Raw genomic sequence first — 17301 nt, forward strand, 5'->3', positions numbered from 1 at the left:
TCTAAATGTAGAGGGATTGAATTCTCCAGTCAAAAGACACAGAGTAGCTGGATGGATTAACAACAGGACCCAACAATACGCTGCCTCCAGGAAACACATCTCAGCTCTGAAGGCAAACATAGGCTCAGAGTGAAAGGATGGAAGAAGATACTCCAAGAAAATGGCAAGCAAAAGAAAGCAGATGTTCCCATACTTATATCAGACAAAGCAAACTTCAAGATAAAAGAGATAATGAGAGACAAAGAGGGGCAGTATATAGTGATAAAAGGGACTTTCCACCAAGAAGACATAACAGTTATGAATATATATGCACCTGACACAGGAGGACCAAAGTATATAAAGCAACTATTAACAGACCTAAAGGGAGAAATTAACAGCAACACAATAATAGTAGAGGACCTCAACACCCCACTTACATCAATGGATAGATCATCCAGACAGAAAGTCAACAAGGAAATAGTGGAATTAAATGAAACATTTGATCAAATGGAATTAATAGGCATATACAGAGCATTCCATCCTAAAATGTTTAGGAGACTACACATTCTTCTCAAGTGCACGTGGAACATTCTCAAAGATAGATCATATGTTGGGAAACAAGGCAAGCCTCGATAAATTTAAGATTAAAATCATATCAAGCATCTTTTCCAAACACAATGCTATGAAACTAGAAATCAACCATAAGAAAAAAGCTGGGAAAGGCACAATTATGTGGAGACTAACAACATGCTACTGAACAACCATTGGATCAATGAAGAAATCAAAGGAGAAATTAAAAAATACCTGGAGACAAATGAAAATACAACATACCAACTCTTATGGGATGCAGCAAAAGAAGTTCTAAGAGAGAAATTCATAGCAATACAACCCCACTTCAACAAACAAGAAAAATCTCAAATAAGTAGTCTTAAACTACACCTAACAGAACTAGAAAAAGAAGAACAAAAAAAGCCCAAAGTCAGCAGGAGGGAAATCATAAAAATTAGAGCTGAAATAAATAAAATAGAGACTAAAAAACAGTAAAAAGGATCAATGCAACTAAGAGCTGGTTCTTTGAGAAGATAAACAAAATTGACAACCCTTCAGCCAGACTCACTAAGAAAAAATGAGAAAAGGCTCAAGTAAATAAAATTAGAAATGAAAGAGCAGAAATTATAATGGACACTGCAGAAATACAAAGGATTATAAGAGAATACTATGAAAAACTATATGCCCACAAATTGGATAACCTAGAAGAAATGGATAAATTCTTAGATTCATACAACCTCCCAAAACTGAATCAAGAAGAAATAAAGAATCTGAATAGACCAATCACAAGTAAAAAGATTGAAACAGTAACCAAAAACCTCCCAAAAAACAAAAGTCTAGGACCAGATGGCTTCTCTGGAAAATTCTACCAAACATTCAAAGAAGATTTAATACTTATCCTTCTCAAACTATTCCAAAAAATTGAAGAAGGTGAAACACTTCCTAACTCATTCTGAGGCAAGTGTTGCCCTGATACCAAAACCAGGCAAAGACAACACAAAGAAGGAAAATTATAGGCCAAATTACAGGTGAACATAGATGCAAAAATCCTCAACAAAATATTGGCAAACTGAATACAGCAATACATTAAAAGGATCACACACCATGATCAAGTGGGATTTATACCAGGGATGCAGGGATTGTTCACATCCACCAATCAATCAATATGATACACCACATTAACAAAATGAGGAATAAAGGTCACATGATCATCTCAATAGATGCAGAGAAAGCATTTGACAAGATCCAGCATCCATTTATGATAAAAACTCTCAGTAAAATGGGTATAGAAGGAAAGTACCTCAACATAATAAAGACTGTATATGACAAACCCACTGCCAACATCATATTTAATGGTGAAAAACTAAAAGCCATCCCTCTGGGGGCCGGCCCAGTGGCGCAAGCAGTTGAGTGCACGCACTGTGCTGCGGTGGCCCAGGGTTTGCCAGTTCGGATCCCGGACGTGCACCGACACACCACTTGGCAAGCCATGCTGTGGCAGCATCCCATATAAAGTGGAGGAAGACAGGCACAGATATTGGCCCAGGGCCAGTCTTCCTCAGCAAAAAAATAAAAAAGGGGGATTGGCAGATGTTAGCACAGGGCTGATCTTCCTCACCAAAAATAAATAAATAAATAAATAAAAGCCATCCCTCTGAGAACAGGAACAAGACAAGGGTGCCCACTCTCGCCACTCTTATTCAACATAATACTGGAGGTTTTGGCTACAGCAATTAGGCAAGAAAAAGAAATAAAAGAAATCCAAATTGCAAAGGAAGCAATGAAACTCTTGGTGTTTGCAGATGACGTGATTCTAAATATAGAAAACTCTAAAGACTACATCAGAAGACTGTTAGAAATAATCAACAACTACAGCAAAGTTGCAGGGTACAAAATCAACTTACAAAAACCAGTTGCATTTCTATACACTAATAACAAACTAGCAGAAAGAAAAGTCAAGGATACAAACCCATTTACAATCACAACAAAAAGAATAAAATATCTCGGAATAAATTTAACCAAGTGGCTGAAAGACCTATATGCTGAAAACTATAAGAATTATTGAAAGAAATTGAAGAAGATCTAAAGAAATGGAAAGATATTCTATGCTCAAGGATTGGAAGAATAAACGTAGTTAAAATGTCCATATTACCTAAAGCAATCTACAGATTCAATGCAATCCCAATCAGAATCCCAGTGACATTCTTCACGGATATAGAACAAAGAATCTTAAAATTTATATGAACAACAAAAGACCTCAGATAGTCAAAGCAATCCTGAGAAAAAAGAACAATTCTGGAGGCATCAATATCCCTGAATTCAAAATATACTACAAAGCTATAGTAATCAAAACAGCATGGTACTGGCACAAAAACAGACACACAGATCAGTGGAACAGAATTGAAAGCCTAGAAATAAAACCACACACCTATGGGCAGCTAATCTTTGATAAAGGAGCCAAGAACATACAATGGAGAAAGTAAAGTCTCTTTAATAAATGATGTTGGGAAAACCGGACAGTCACATGCAAAAGAATGAAAGTAGACCATTATCTTACATCACACACAAAAATTAACTCAAAATGGATTAAAGACTTGAATGTAAGACCTGAAACCATAAAACTCCTAGAAGAAAGGTAGGCAGTACACTTTTTGACATCAGTCTTAGCAGCATCTCTTCAAACGCCATGTCTACTCAGGTAAGGGAAACAAAAGAAAAAATTAACAAATGGGACTACATCAGACTAAAAACCTTCTGCAAGGCAAAGGAAACCATGAAAAAAACAAAAAGACAACCCACCAACTGGGGGAAAATATTTGCAAACCATATATCTGACAAGGGGTTAATTTCCAGAATATATAAAGAGCTCATACAACTCAACACCAAAAAAAACACAGACAACCTGATCAAAAAATGAGCAGAGGATGTGAACAGATATTTTTACAAAGAAGATATACATATGGCCAACAGGCACATGAAAAGATGTTCAACATCACTAATTATTAGGGAAATGCAAATCAAAACTATGATGAGATACCACCCTACACCTGTCAGAATGTCTATAATCACCAAAACAAAAAATAACAAATGTTGGAGAGGATGTGGAGAACAGGGAACCCTCATACACTCCTGGTGGGAATGCAAACTGGTGCAGCCACTGTGGGAAACAGTAAGGAGATTTCTCAAAAAATTAAAAATAGAAATACCATGTGATCCATCTATCCCACTACTGGATATTTATCCAAAGAACTTGAAATCAACAATTTAAAGAGACTTAATCCCCCCTATGTTCATTGCAACATTATTCATAATAGCCAAGACATGGAAGCAACCCAAGTGCCCTTTTATGGATGAATGGATAAAGAAGATGTGGTATATATATATACAATGGAATACTACTCAGCCATAAAAAAGACAAAATCGTCCCATTCGCAACAACATGGATGGACCTTGAGGGTATGATGTTAACCAAAATAAGACATACAGCAAGACAAATATTGCATGATTTCACTCATATGTGGAAGATAAACAAACACATGGATAAAGAGAACAGATTAGTGGTTACTAGAGGGGAAGGGGGCTGGAGGTGGGCAAAAGGGGTAAAGGGACACATATGTATGGTGACGGATAAAAATTAGACTACTGGTGGTGAGCACGATGCAGTCTATGCAGAAACTGATAAATAATAATATACACCTGAAATTACACAATGGTATAAACCATTATGACCTCAATAAAATAATTGAAAAATAAATAAATAAAAGAAAATGGTAATACGAGGCTTGTATAAGATAACTATGAAGATTAAATGAGATGATCCCTGTGAGTGCTCATAGTTAGCGCTCATTAGATGGTAGTTACTGCTATGCTGACCACTATGAGCTCAATAAGAAAAGATGGCAGGATTTGCGCCAAAAGGCTAAAACTAGTTTATGTTTGGGTGATAGGAAGGTGATGTTACTTTTTTTTCTTTTCTTCTTTCTGTATTGAGGACTGTTTTTCATTTTAAAAAGTGATTTTACAACCAGTCAATTTTCTTACCAAGGAATTCTACTTCTGGGAAACTGTTCTAAGGAAAAAACTGAAATGTGGAAACAACTTTAGGGATGGGAGCATTCAACAGTGCATTTTTAAAATAGTAGTGCAGCATCGAAAACAACATGAATGTGCCACAGTGAGGAAATGGCCAAATGTATTATGGGGATTCATACAATGGGATATTGTGTCATATTACAATACTATTAAATTGGTAGTTACAAATAGTTTAGGAACAGAGAAGAATGCTCATGTTATAATGGCAAATGAAAAGGGGACACATTTGCAAATTCAAGGTCAAGAAGTAACGTGCCTGGCCAGGAGGGTGAGCATCAGTGACCTCTCTCTTAGGAACAGAGAGAATGATTGGTACCCAGGCTCCACTGCTCTCATGGAAATCCTGGAACAGAGGGGACACTGTTTTGCAAGCTCCTCTCCACTGAGGATGAGGGTAGGGGGTGTGCAGTCCACATTAGAAGAGACTCTTAAAAAGCTTGTGGTCCAACTCCCCTTCTCCACTTGTAGTTGGGGAAACTTAGGCCTCGAGGGAGCAAGGGACTTGCCCAAGGTCACACAGTAAGGCAGCAGCAGAACGGAGGACCTGAACTCAGTGACTTTCCTCTGCATGCCCAGGGGCATTATCTGCACACTCACCAGGAAAGGACTTGTCTGGTCATCCTGGCTGCAGGAAGGCAGAGAGGCTAGGCAGGACTCTGGTGAGAATCTGAATCGAGCCAAAGGATGCTTCTGGAAATTTCCATGTTATTTTTCTCTGGCTCTCACTGGGGCAGAAGCAGCATAATGATGAGGAAATGTGGTTCTCCCAATAGCATAATAATAGTCCCCCCCCCCGGGGGACTGAGGAAAGAGGCGTTTGTACAGAGAAGGCTGGCGCCCTGGTGGGGTCATCAGTAGCTCCACAAATCCACACATGCAATGGGCTTTCAGTGCTGAGTGAAGTGGGGTGAAGAGAATAAATATACATGCACAACTGGAGGACTGGCATCCAAGTCCAAGACTGAAACTTCTGGGAGGCTGGGAGTCATCTTCTGTCTTCTGCTGTGAGCTCTGTCTTGCAATGTGGGGAGCCAGAAGGCAAATTGAAGGTCTCTTTCCTTTGCCTTCTCCCAAAAGAGCTGTTTGCTCAACGACTCTGTTTCCTGCAGTCGATGGTGAGGGCTTTCTGAGGGCCTTGGAGGTCCGATTCATCTCTGTGCTCCCCCCCGGCACACTGTGGGGGCCCCATTGAAGTGGCGGGAGGCAGGAGAGAGACGGAAACAAGGAGGGATGGACTCATACACTTTAGGATTTACTGTTTCTTTGACACCAGAAGCCTAAAGGAGAAGACAACCTGGATGTCTGAGGCTCGTGGAATCCAGGATTAAGCCCTGGATGGAGAACTCAGACAGCCTGGTTTTCACCCCAAATCCAATACCTGCTACAGTGGAAAGATCCAGGGTAGAGGGCTAGATTTGTAAACAATAGCCCAAAAGTAATGTCAGCTGCTCTGTGTGCATCCAAAACCCGTGGAGAGGTCTTAGCCCGGGCCTGGCACACAGTAAGTACATACTAATGACAGCTATTATTACAATGAGATAAATGAGCTAAGAGCTCAAGGTCACAGTCAGACTGCGTGGGCCCAACCCTGAGGTCACCTCTTTTCTCTAGCAAATTTATAACCTCTCTGTGCTTCAGTTTCCGCATCTGCAAAATGGAAATAATAATAGCACCTCCCTCACTTAGGAGGGATTAACTTAGATAAAGTATTTGTACTTAGTAAAGTACTTAATTCTTGGCACAAAGTAATGTCAGTGAATGTTCTGTTGATGGTGTACCTTGATTGTGATGGTGATGTTGTTATAACCTGTATGCAGGGCTCTGTCTGTTCTCACTTTGCAATCAATGAGAAGCCACTGTCAGCACTTGGTTGACCTAAACATAGCAATGCAAAGACAAAATAATAAAACTCCTTTCCAGGCATTCGAGGCCCTTCTCACTTCACCCCCATCTCCCTTTACAGCTTCACCGTCACTACCTCCTCACCACATACTCCAATTCAATCAAACCAAATTGTCCACCATTCTCCCAACATCCTGGATGGTTCCTTCTGTCCCCAGTACCTGGAAAAATTCTACTCATCCAACAAGGCCCAATTCAAAGGCTTCTCCTCAATGAAGCCTGTCTCCACGAAACACTAGTTATTCTCCACAGGGTTCACACAATGCTTATTTTAAGCGATAGGGGAAAATCATGATTATTTACCCCCCTCCCCCACCCCAACCATCTTGAAGGAGAAGTGGGTCCCCATGAGGGTCCTTTATTTTTCTAAGTAGAATGATAGGTGGGGATGCAAATTTAATAAGCTGAGAGGGGAGTAAATTGTATTGCTTAAGGAAATAGAGAGATGGGCTTGGAAGATAATATCAGGGGATAAAATAGTGGAACAGTGGGATAGAGAAGAAAAAGGGGACACTTTGGGCAGAGAAAGAGGAGAGAGGGATGTGGCCACCATCAGTTTTGAATCTGGTTAAAAATCTACAAAGAGCAGAATTTTCTCCTATAGGCAATAGAGAGCCATAGATGAATCTTGATCAAGAAAGCAAGATAGTCAGATCTGTGTGGGAGACAGTCTGGGGATAGGAAGAGGATGAATTGGAGAGAAGGAGAGTGGTAATTCAAATTGTGAGCAAGCACAGGGTTTCTGGAGGTTGTACCTCAGCCTGACTGGCCTGGAGAGCACCTGCCATGGGTGAAGGCCTGGCAGATGGAGGCATGGGGATAGAGACCTTGGAGCAGTCTCTCTTCCCAAGTACCAGCAGGCTTTGAGCAGATCTGGAGTAAGAGAAGGAGGATGAGGGAGAGGAGGAGAACCAGAGGACATGACTGCTCTTGCCCTAGTGAAATTCCTTAAGGCGCCCAAGGGACAATACGGAGAAGGTCAGCGTAGCCTTCACTGAGCAGGTGACATTGGAGCAAAGATTTGAAATAAGTGAGAATGAGTCACTCAGAAATGTGGAGGAGAGGTTCCAGGCAAAGGGGACAACCTGCACAAAAGGCCTGAGGTAAGATGCCCCCGGTGTGTTGGAGGAACAGGGAGGAGACCAGTATCTGGCAAGGAGATGGTGGTAGGAGCTGAAGTCAGAGAGGTTGACGGGGGTGGACCACATGGGAGCTTGTAGCTTGTTATAAGGACCTCTGCTTTTACTCTGAGTAGAGAAGGGACACGATCTGACTTATGTTTTAAGAGGATTACCCTGGCTGTTGTGTGGAAAATGGGAGAGGGGGGTAGGGTGAGAGATGGGGTGGGAGGATCCAAGGGTGGAATCAAGAAGACCAGGTAAGAGATTATTACAATACTAGGACCGTGGTCCAAGCTCAAGGTGCTATCAAAGGAGGTGATGAAAAGGTGTTGGGTTCTGAATATATTTTGAAGTAGAGACAATGGATTAGCCATGGGTGTGAGACTAACAGGAGTAATGGGGACACCAGCGGTTTTGGCCTGAGCGTTTCTTTCTACTGCCCTGTGTATGAGATGTGCGTGCATCTGTGGTCACAGAGCAGGGACGCTAAACTCAGACTGCTCCACACAAATATTTTTGAACCTCTCTGAGACTCAGTTTCTTCTTCTGTAAAGTGAGAATTATAAGAGTAGTGACCTCATAGGTTTGTTGAAAGCAGTGAATCAATTAATACACATGAAATGCTCAGAACTGTCTGTGGCAAAAAATAAGAGCTAGGTAAGTGACATTGTGACTGCTCCTACTCCTAAATGTATTTTGACAAGCGAGAAGCTTGGCTTGTCCTGTCTATACTGACTCTGCCTTTGGGTACTGCCTAGGTGCTCCCTGATGGGGTTTGACCTGAACCGTCACTGGCTGGATCCATCTCCGTGGGCCCACCCTACCCTGCATGGGGTGAAACAGCTCATCATCCAGATGTACAACGACCCAGTGAGTAACTGCATCCCCTCAGCAGCTGCTGGTCTTCCAACTTGATCTGGGACAGGGCAGTGTTGTCCTGGGGAAGTCCACTAGGAGCTGCAAATTAGGAGTACAGGGTCAAAGGCAGGGAGGGACTAGGCCCGCTGGTCTCTTTTCTGAATTGGACAGCCCACTACCTTCTCCCAATCCCTTCTTTTCCCCCACCCCTCACAAATGCTGGGTTCAGTTGTGGAGGTCTCATGGAATGAAGGAAATACACTGATCAGATTCACATTTGTCAGGGCTCTGGTTACGAGCAAAAGAAATGCAACTTGAACTAGTTTACGCAAATAGGGAATTTATTAGAAGAGTACCAGAGTATCTCATATAATTGAAGACTGCAGACTGGCCTCCTCCACTTGTAGGGAACGTGTGCCAAGGGTCATATCCAGTGGCTCCCACTACTAGCGAGTGACGTGCTCTCATTTTCTAGTTCCAGTTCCAAAAGAACTGTGATTGGCCTAGACTAGAGGACATGTCCACCTCTGGGCAAGTCAACTCTGGCCCAAGAGGCAAGGATATGGAAGGACGGGACAGCCTCACTGGAACCACATGGTTGGACTTGGGGGTTGTGGTGGTAGCGGTGAACCTGTTCCCGGAGAAGAGGGCCTGCTAGTCCAGAAAAAAGGGGAACAATGGGTGTCTACACTGAACAATGGGTGTCTACACTGAGTTTGCTCATAGGGGCAAGACTTTGTAAGAAACAGAAGACATTGGGGTTTCATAGCTTAGAGACAGGAGGCAGACCACGATCGTTCTGTCTCTGAAGAGCTATCAGAGAGGAGAGGGCAGACATCTTCCAGGTGGAGGCCAGAGGAAGAGGTAAGGCCTATAAAGAAATAAAACTTGAGGGGCCAGCCCGGTGGTGTAGCCGTTAAGTTCACACGCTCCACTTCAGCGGCCCAGTGTTCGCCGGTTCACATCCTGGGCACAGACCTACACACCACTCAAGTCATGCTGAGGCTGTGAGGTGGTGTCCCCCGTAGAAGAACTAGAAAGACATACAACTAGGATATATAACTATGTACTGGGGCTTTGGTGGGGGGAGAAGAAATAAAACTTTTCAACAATTAGAGGTGCCTGAGGATGGAGTGGGTGTGTGAGCTGTGAACTTCGCCTTACTTGAAAAGTGTTCAAATTGAAGCTAAATGACACTGTCAAAAAATGGTGCATAGAGTAGACTCAATTGTTTGGGAGACCTTGTAGTGAGATTACATTTGAGTCTCTTCCAACTTTGATGTGATTTCATGACCCTTGACTGTCAGGTGTCAGATGACAGGTAGTGATTGCTAAGATAGCTAAGGTCCCAGAGTTGGGATATTTCAGAGACGTACCAATGTAACTCATTCCACTTACTCTCTTTGAAGATGCCAATAAAAATATCCTAAATTAAAGAGCAACATATATATAGACCAAACAGAAATGTGTACTTAAATGCATATATTAGAGCAAGGCTTCACAAACAAGTAAATCCTTTGGTGCAATGTAGTTCTCTCAACTCAACTCAATTGCTATCTTGATCCTCTCATGCGACCTCTGCTTTCCTAGGTCTTTTTTTTAGCCCACCTGCCACGTCAGTTCTTATGAAGCCATAGCTTTGGTATATTTGCTTCCTTCTCCAGTTCATACTTCTTTGTCTACAAAAGAAGGTGTTAGCTGTGCTCACCAAACCCCTTTATTACCCTGAACTCTTGAAGCCATCCTGATCGGCTTTCCCGGCAGGGAGAAGCCCCTTCTGATTTTCTCAAGAAGTATCTGTTGTCTGCTGGGTTCTGCCCCGCAGGCTTCTGTGTTGACTGCAGTTTCCCTGGTAAAATCACAATGCCACCTTCTTCTGCTACCTCCTTCTTAAAGAGAACAGCCCCTACATTTTCTCTGATCTGGCTAATAATGGATATTCAGTAACTATTTGTTGAATTGAATTAGACTGAACATGGCAAATCCTGTTATGCCCAGTAGAATGTGGTTTATAGATGCAAAACAGTTGTTCACAGAGAGGACAAGGAGGCTTGATAAAAAAAGACAAGGGACAGGAGAAGGGACAGAGTAGGAGCCACTGGACAAAGCGGTGCTTTAGGTGAATCCCCAAAGAGAAAACTGGGGGTTGGGGGGATGGGGGAGGGACCAAAGAGAAGGGGCTTAGATTTGCTAAAGAGAAGAGGCTTCAGCCTGCTATTGCCATCATCAATCAGAAGTCATTGGTTTGCTCACAAGCAACTGGGCCCTGGTCAAAGTTACAGAACATAGATCAGGCAAGACTGAGTTACAAAGATATTAGAACCCTCTTTGTGCTGTGAATAGGTTGATCCTCAGCTGGTTGGATCATATAAGCACATTTGGATGCTGAGCTAGTTGTGTAAACTGTCTTCTTCCTGAAAGTCCACTCCTTTTCTCCCCATGCAAGGACATAGTGCACCAATACGGGCGTCAAGCTGACCAGGAATGGGATCTCACCTCCTTCGGTCTCTTCTTCTCTTCCCCCCTCCTTGTCTCCTTGCCCAATCTTTTACACCATTCTCTCCTTCCATCTGGCAAAAAACAAAATTCCAAGGACTGGCCCTGTGGCTGAGTAGTTCAAGTTCTACGAGCTCCGCTTTGGTGGCCTGGATTCACAGGTTTGGATCCCAGGTGCGGACCTATCCACTCATCAGTCATGCTGTGGAGGCATCCCACATACAAAGTAGAGGAAGACTGGCATGGATGTTAGCTCAAGGCTACTTTTCCTTAAGCAAAAAAAGAGGAGGATTGGCAACGGATGTTAGCTCAGAGTGAATCTTCCTAGCAAAAAATAAATAAATAACAAAATTCCAACCAAGTAAATTTTAAGATCTAATTGGCTTTATTAAACAATTCATGATTCGGCAGCATTCCATCTAGCAAGTAGAGAGATACTCTGAGGAGTTATACAAAAGGGAAGGTTTTTATAGGAAGGAAGTTATTAGCAAAAGAAAAGAAGGGATTATTTGGGGCCAGAACATCTTCTCTTTAGGGGGAAGGGACTGGCAAGTGTTTTATCGTGCAGATTGCCTTTTCTCTCTTGGGTAGGGGTGGTATGGAGAGGTCCCACGTGACAGATGACCTCATTGCTACTGACCAGAAAATTCCAGACTGGTGGATTAAGATTACATTTCTGGGGAAGGTTGGAAGTTACAATTAGGTTAGGTGTTAAATCTAGGTTTGGTATCATGGGCTTTAGCACAAGTGACACCATTTTGAGTCTGTGGTTTTCTCTTTAACACTTCTTTCCACAAATATTTATCAAGCAGTTTCTATATATCAGGCATTGCAGTTGTAATAGTGAACAAAACCCTAACCCTTGCAATCGGGAAATAGACACGAAACAAGGAAATACTGATAAATATAGATTTACAAATTGTGTCAGCGGTTACCAAAAAAAAAAAAGCACAAAATGTGACCTATAGGTAGGATTGGTTATAAGTTTCAGCTTGCCCAGGCAGTTCTGGTTGACACCTGTTCTCCTGGATATTTATTAACAGTGCCTCCTCTCACTCTTAAAGAGGTCCCAGTTTGGATGATAAATGATATGGTTCCTCTACTTAAAAGCTATGTGACAGTGCCTAGCACAGTACCTGGTGTGTGCAGATCCTCCATAAACACTATTTGGTTCTCATTCAGATTCACATTGCACTTCAGGAGTCATTGTGTCCAGTTGCAAACTCCACAGTGTCTGAGGTGTCTGCCTGATAGATTTAATGCGTTTCTACTCCTGACCTTCACTGTTGCCTACATCATCATAATCGTTCAACCCCAAGCCACTTGAACTGCCAGGACAGCTTCTGGCCTTGTTTCTAAATCCTCACTGCCTCACTCCTTCCATGCCGGTGGCCTTCTGCTCACAGAGTCAAAAGCAGAGACTCAGCAAGACTTTCCAAGATCTGAGTGTGTTCCTCACCGAACTCCTTCAGGCCTCTGCTGGCAATAATCAGAGCTGGCGCCCACCCCTCAGGAGTTCACAGCATGGTGAAGACAGGCATTTACAGACAGCTAGTCTAGGTGTCTTTGTGGAGGGAGGCACAGGGGTTGTGGGAGCCCATAGAAGGAGCCCAACCCAGGGGACCACGGCTGAGCTGACATATGAAGGCTGCCCAGGGCAGGGAGGGCTTTCCAAGCAGAAGAGAGGTCTGTGCATCTGCCTCGAGATGGTGGCACGGTCAGGAGACTGCAAGTTGTTCAATGTGGCTGGTACTGGGGGCAAGCATGTGGGTAGAGAGGAAGTTATGATATAGGGAGCAATTTGGCCTTTTTGCTCGTGGGAATGGGGAGCCACTGGAGGGTCTTAAGCAGGGAGGTGACAGGATCAGTTTTGCATTTCAGATAGATCCCTCTGGTGACTGTAAGGAGGTTGCCAGGCTAGAGGTTGGAGAGCATTAGAGCTTACTCCTGTAGGATAGGAAAGGAGGAGGAGTCTGGAGATATTACTGAGGGAAACATGAAGGACTTTGTGACTGTGGCTGTTGGGAGAGGAAGGAGTCTTACATGATGCCCGTGGTTTGGCTTGAACAGTAGAGTGGATGTGATGTCCTTCCTGAGATGGGAACCCAGGAGGAACAGTGAGCGTGGGGGCGAGCTTTAGACATGCTGACTTTGAAGTTGAGTAGGGGTGATATGTCTGACCTGCACTGTGAGTCTCCAGGAACAAGCCCTTCTGTGTCCTCACCCAGCAACAGAGCTGCTGTCCTGTGTTAATGATGGTGTTTACTTCAAAGGCTGCTTTCCTAGCCCTGTGCTCACCAAAGCCTTCGCCCTTCTCAGGGACTTGGATGTTAAATGATGATCTTGACAAAGGAGTGTTTAACGCCGGAGACTGCACTGGATCTCAGATATAAAGTGTTTTACGTCCCACTCTGAGACAGCTCCCTGTGGACAGCGTGGCCCTTGTTTACAAGGTGTGATTGATTCTCCCCCAGGGCAGGGTCTGGCTGATTCATCTCAGAGTCCCTGGCGCCCAGCAGGGACCTGACTTTGAGCAGGCACTCCGCGTAAATGCTGAGCAAATGATGAAGCAAACCCAGACCCTCTGTGACTTGGTTTTTATAAGATTCTCCTGATGAAAAGAAGCAATTGAACCCCAGACCCCTCCCCAGTTTTCCTTCTCCCTCAATGTCCTGGCTTCTGCTGCCACAGTCACTGCGCCCTCCTATACTTCAGGCTCTGGTCTGTGGATACAGCCCTCTCCTGGGTTCCCCTCAACCTGCTGAGATTGTCCTCAACTCCCCGGGACAGACCCTGAGATGGCGTCACTCACTCTTGTTCCCATGATACAGGTTTCCGATCATGTTCACTAACTTCCTCCACCCCTGGCCTCAGTGCCCACCCCATTCTACCCACCATTGACCTTAGCTTTCTCTGACCACCAAGGTCTCACCCAGCTCCCCAGGTCCCTGTCTTCCCACCATCCAACTACTTCTTGTCCCGGAGCTGCTCTTACACCTTTTAATACCTTCAGTGATGGAAAAGGCCAGGGGAGCCAGTGGCGACACTGCTCTACATCCAGGTCTCTCCTCATTCTGATGTTAGGTCTGAGAGCTCCGCTCCTCTCCAGGTAATTAGAACCATAAATGACATCATTATTCGGGGGAGAGCTCACCCCCTACCCATGGGAGTTTGGCTGTATCCTGGCACACACACCGTAGAGTATGACAGTGACTTCACATTACACCCTCAGCCACACACCAGAGTCATTCACACACAGGGTCCTCCTCTCACACCTATGTCCAGTTGCAATCTTAAAAAGCTAAACTTGTTTGGGCTTCCTAGGACCGTCCATCTGCAACTCTACCAGCATCTAACTATGTAGCTGTGAGGCATCCCCAGAGAAGAGTTTGGTAGAGATAAATAAAAAAGCAAGTACTGCTTTAAAATGCTCCATTTATTGAATGCAACACACATTTCTCAATGTTACCATGTGCAAGACCCTTGGGTAACTTCTGGGGTTACAGAATAATGGGGCAGGGTCTCAGGTCAGGTGGAGCTCACAATCCTAAGGCCAGACCCTTAGGAACAATTTTAATCCAGGCAGCCAGGAAGATGTGCTATAACAGAGAAAATGCAGGGCTTTGGAAACCTGGGGCTGGGGGAGATTAATCCTGTGTGTGTGTGTGTGTGTGTGTGTGTGTGTGTGTGTGTGTGTCTAGGGGGATCCGAGGAAGCTCTTTTAAGGAATTTGGACGGGGCTGTTAGCAATGGGTAATACTTTATCAGGTGGCTGTGGTTAGGGAGGAGGGAGGTTACGGGGTGCGATACTGTGATTTACAGGAAATATATATTTGGTCTTCGTCCACAATTCCTGGCTCACAGCTCTCAAAACGCTTGGAATTTCCTGAGTGATAAAAGTGACGGGAGCATCTTTTGTTTTATTTGGTCTCTTGTCCTCAGTTCCTGAAATCCCTTCAGAGACATAAAGGTGAAATGGGTGTCTTGTTGTTCATAGCAAGCCCCTTTCCACCACAACTGAGTTTATGTTTATGAGGTGATTTTTGGTGAGTACCTCAGGATGGGGGCTGGTTGCCAGGGGAACCAACCATGTGATTAGAGGGTGAGAACTTTCAGTCCCAACCTGACCTCCAGGGAGATGAGTGGAGCTGGAGGTTGAATCAATCACCAATGGCCAACGATTTAATCAATCATGCCTATGAAGCCTCCAAACTACAAAGGATGGGGTTCAGAGAGCTCCCAGGTTGGCGAACACGTAGAGGTGTTGGGAGAGTGGTGTGCCTGGAGAGGGCATGGAGGCTCCACCCCCTTTCCCCATACCTTGTGCTATGTCTCTTCATCTGGCTATTGATACATATCCTTTAATATCCATTGTAACAAATCAGTAATCTAGTGAGTAAATGGGTTCTGAGAACGGCTCACAGAACTCAGGAAATTAATCAAACCCAAGGAGGGGACGTGGGAACCTCTGGTATATAGCCAGTCAGTCAGAAGTACAAGTGACAACCTACCCTTGCGATTGGTTCTGAAGCGGAAGACAGTCTTGTAGGACTCAGCCCTTTACCTGTGGAATCTGATACTATCTCTGGGTAGATAGTGTCAGAATTGGGTTGAATTATAGGACACCCAGCTGGTGTCATGGAGAATTGTTGGATGTGTGGGAAAAATCTCCCCACATACCCACACATTGGCATTGGTGCAGAACCTAAATACAAGGAAAGGGGAGAGGGCATTCCAGGGCAAGTTGAGCAATGGAGTGGAGGTGGGGGACCTCAGCAGCTGGGGGTGGTGTGCAGGATTTATGACAGGAAGCTGCAAAAGGGCAGGCTGAGGGGCGATATGAGGAAGCTTATGGACAAGTTTGAACACTGGGCCAAGGAATTTGGCTTCTTCCTATGGCCCAAGCTCTCTTCTCATTAAAATCAAAGTGTTAGGCCCTCTTTTAAGTTGATTTTTAATTGAATTAAATATCATAACTGTAAAACAGAAATCAAGGCAATGGAACAAAATGCCACTTGCCAGGAATATTCCAGCACACACCCTATCTCAGTCTTGAGAATCAGCATAGTCGATGGAGAGCCATCAAAAATGTTTGAGCAAGGGAGAGAGAGATCAATGAATAGTATTTCCGTCCATTCTGTCTCCCAATCTAGAAACTCTAGAGTCATTCTAAAATTTACATCCTACTGGGTCTCTCTCCCCTGCTTAAACCTTTCAATGACTCCCCGTTACTTGTGGGATAAATGCCAATGATCTTGACATGTCATTCAAGGACATGCCCTGTTCATATCCAGGATGCAGCACAGAACATGGCACCGTAGAGAATATTGTGTTGAATGATATATGCTTTAGAAAATTATGAAGGCTGCAGTGTGGAGAATGGATCAAAGGAGGTGAGAGTAAGTAGGAAGAAGAGAGACCCATTAGGTGCTTATTGCAGTCGTCCAGATGAAGGACAGTGAGACCTGAACTCGCCAGTGACAAGGACTGTTGAGATGAATCCCCAGGAACTGACTGTGGGAGGTGACCTTCCTTTGCCCCCTGAGTCCCTCAGAGCCCAACAGTGGTTTTTTTGAGAGGTTTCTATGCTCTGGGGTGATTTCCCCCTCTTTTCCTAGAGGAAAAGGGCCTGTGTTGCTATAACAACTTGGCTGTAGCTCTTTTAGACAGATCTGTTTCCTTAAATCATTTAAGGAAAATTAGCTGCCATAACAACACAGAGCAGTTTTTAAAATAGAGCAACACAGGGCTGGGATTTTTTCCTTGCTTGCCTCCTGTAGTCCTCAAGATAAGCTGCTCTCTTTCTGTCAAATAAATAAATAAATTATAACACATTTCCATGCCAAACAGAGCAGTCGGCGACATGGTCAAAAAACACACACTGAACCAGCTCTCATTCACGCCCACACACAAAATACACAAACACAACACAGAATATGCAGAAAATACATGCCTTCACATCCATAAAACAGAAAATACATATACATAAAAACAAAAACATGGTAAATAAGAGAGAGACACACAGACAGACAGTTGTACATGACGACACAAAGGATGTATACACAAACACACAGCCGGGCACAGTTTCACCATTCAATTAAAATGGAAGAAAGTGGTCCATGAGGTCTGTTCTTAGCGTGAGCAGAGATTTCACTGGGTCACCAGACACGAAGGCCCTGAGATGGCAACTCCTCACTGGAAGCGAGGGGGCAGCTGCATGTTCATACCTGGCAGTCTGGGAGGAGAACTGGCTGGTGGAAGGGGTAAACCCACCTTGGGAAGGATGGGGGCACAGGGTGGAAGG

The 17301-nt window shown here is 44.0% G+C and overlaps 1 protein-coding gene across 1 annotated transcript in view; it reads left to right on the top strand.

Moving 5' to 3' along the window:
- The window catches only part of AGBL4 (AGBL carboxypeptidase 4), a 1245941-nt gene that overhangs the window by 1131614 nt on the left and 97026 nt on the right, over positions 1–17301 (top strand). The window contains exon 9 of the mRNA XM_087445980.1: positions 8402–8513. Coding sequence (XP_087302106.1) covers positions 8402–8513 — 112 coding nt within the window. The remainder of the gene's footprint in view (positions 1–8401; positions 8514–17301) is intronic.

Source organism: Ceratotherium simum, chromosome 22 (assembly GCF_057802395.1).
Source record: "Ceratotherium simum simum isolate JZ-2026a chromosome 22, ASM5780239v1, whole genome shotgun sequence".
NCBI classification, from domain to species: domain Eukaryota; kingdom Metazoa; phylum Chordata; class Mammalia; order Perissodactyla; family Rhinocerotidae; genus Ceratotherium; species Ceratotherium simum.